At 44.2% G+C, this 999-nt stretch overlaps 1 protein-coding gene across 1 annotated transcript in view; it reads right to left on the bottom strand.

The window, feature by feature from the left end:
• CYBJADRAFT_144926 (alpha-mannosyltransferase) overlaps positions 1-483 on the bottom strand; it is a 10729-nt gene extending 10246 nt beyond the window's left edge. The window contains exon 1 of the mRNA XM_020213222.1: positions 211-483. Coding sequence (XP_020067694.1) covers positions 211-417 — 207 coding nt within the window. The 5' untranslated portion in view covers positions 418-483. The remainder of the gene's footprint in view (positions 1-210) is intronic.
• Between the last annotated feature and the right edge of the window lie 516 nt (positions 484-999).

Genomic DNA, 999 nt, shown 5'->3' with positions numbered 1-999 from the left:
CATAACCAATGAGAGCAACACTAACCAGTTGTACTTACCACCACCAGCGTACAGTATACCTCGACGTTTGAGCTTCTTCTCGAACTCATCAGGGAACTTGTCAGGAAGAAGATCCACTATCTTTTGGTGTGAGGCCTTCATCTGTGCCATCTCATCTCCACTGAGCTGAATATAACTTCTAAGGTATTCTTTACTTCTTATTGGATCAACCCCATTGTTCTCACGTAGTTTCCCTGAAAGTGTCGGCATCCTATGCTTTCTTGTTTTCTGGTATACGTTGGACGCATTGTAGTGGTTTGAGTTGTTTATCTCCTTGATATTAGGTTTTGAGCTGAGGATGTTCTCTAACAGCTCAGAGACAAACTTCTTGAACGTCGACTGCCTATTCAGCTCAGCGTCTAAACGTTCCTTGTTCATGAATTCATGGTACTCGTCATTCAGATAGTACTCCTCCTCAGTGTAATCCAGAATAGTATGAACATCACCTTCGAGGGACGTATGTTTCCCCTTCTGCTCAGCAATGACTTTGAACCCATCCTCCGTCTCGAAATATGGGTTGCGATAGTGTGTTGTCAATGGTGCGTCAGTGCCTATATGGCCTTCGTTCAAGATTGTAAAGTGGAAATGAGAATACAGCAACTGTACACACGCTATTATCAAGGCGCCTGCCAACAGTAGAGCGAATCTTCGCTTTGTACGCGTAATCAACACCGCTTTACTGGAAACCAAATCATAGAAGTATTTTAGACGGATCATCTCTCCGGCTAGCCCAGACCATACAAACCGTAGTTGAGGAAGCCAAACGGGAGTGGAAGAGATGAAAGCAGAAACGCAAAAAAGTAACGAAACTGTCCAAGACCTCACCTCAGAGGATAGCTTGGTGAATCTTTTCCACTGTGGACGCTGGGACATAAACTCAGCGTATATTCAACCTCAACGCGTTTGATTGGAGCAGAACAATGTATATGTATGCATGCGTGCTGTTCCTCCTGAGAGTTT

This window comes from Cyberlindnera jadinii (assembly GCF_001661405.1).
Source record: "Cyberlindnera jadinii NRRL Y-1542 unplaced genomic scaffold CYBJAscaffold_30, whole genome shotgun sequence".
NCBI lineage: Eukaryota > Fungi > Ascomycota > Saccharomycetes > Phaffomycetales > Wickerhamomycetaceae > Williopsis > Williopsis jadinii.
The sequence above is the reverse complement of the archived record's forward strand: the minus strand, read 5'-3'. Positions and strand labels throughout refer to the sequence as shown.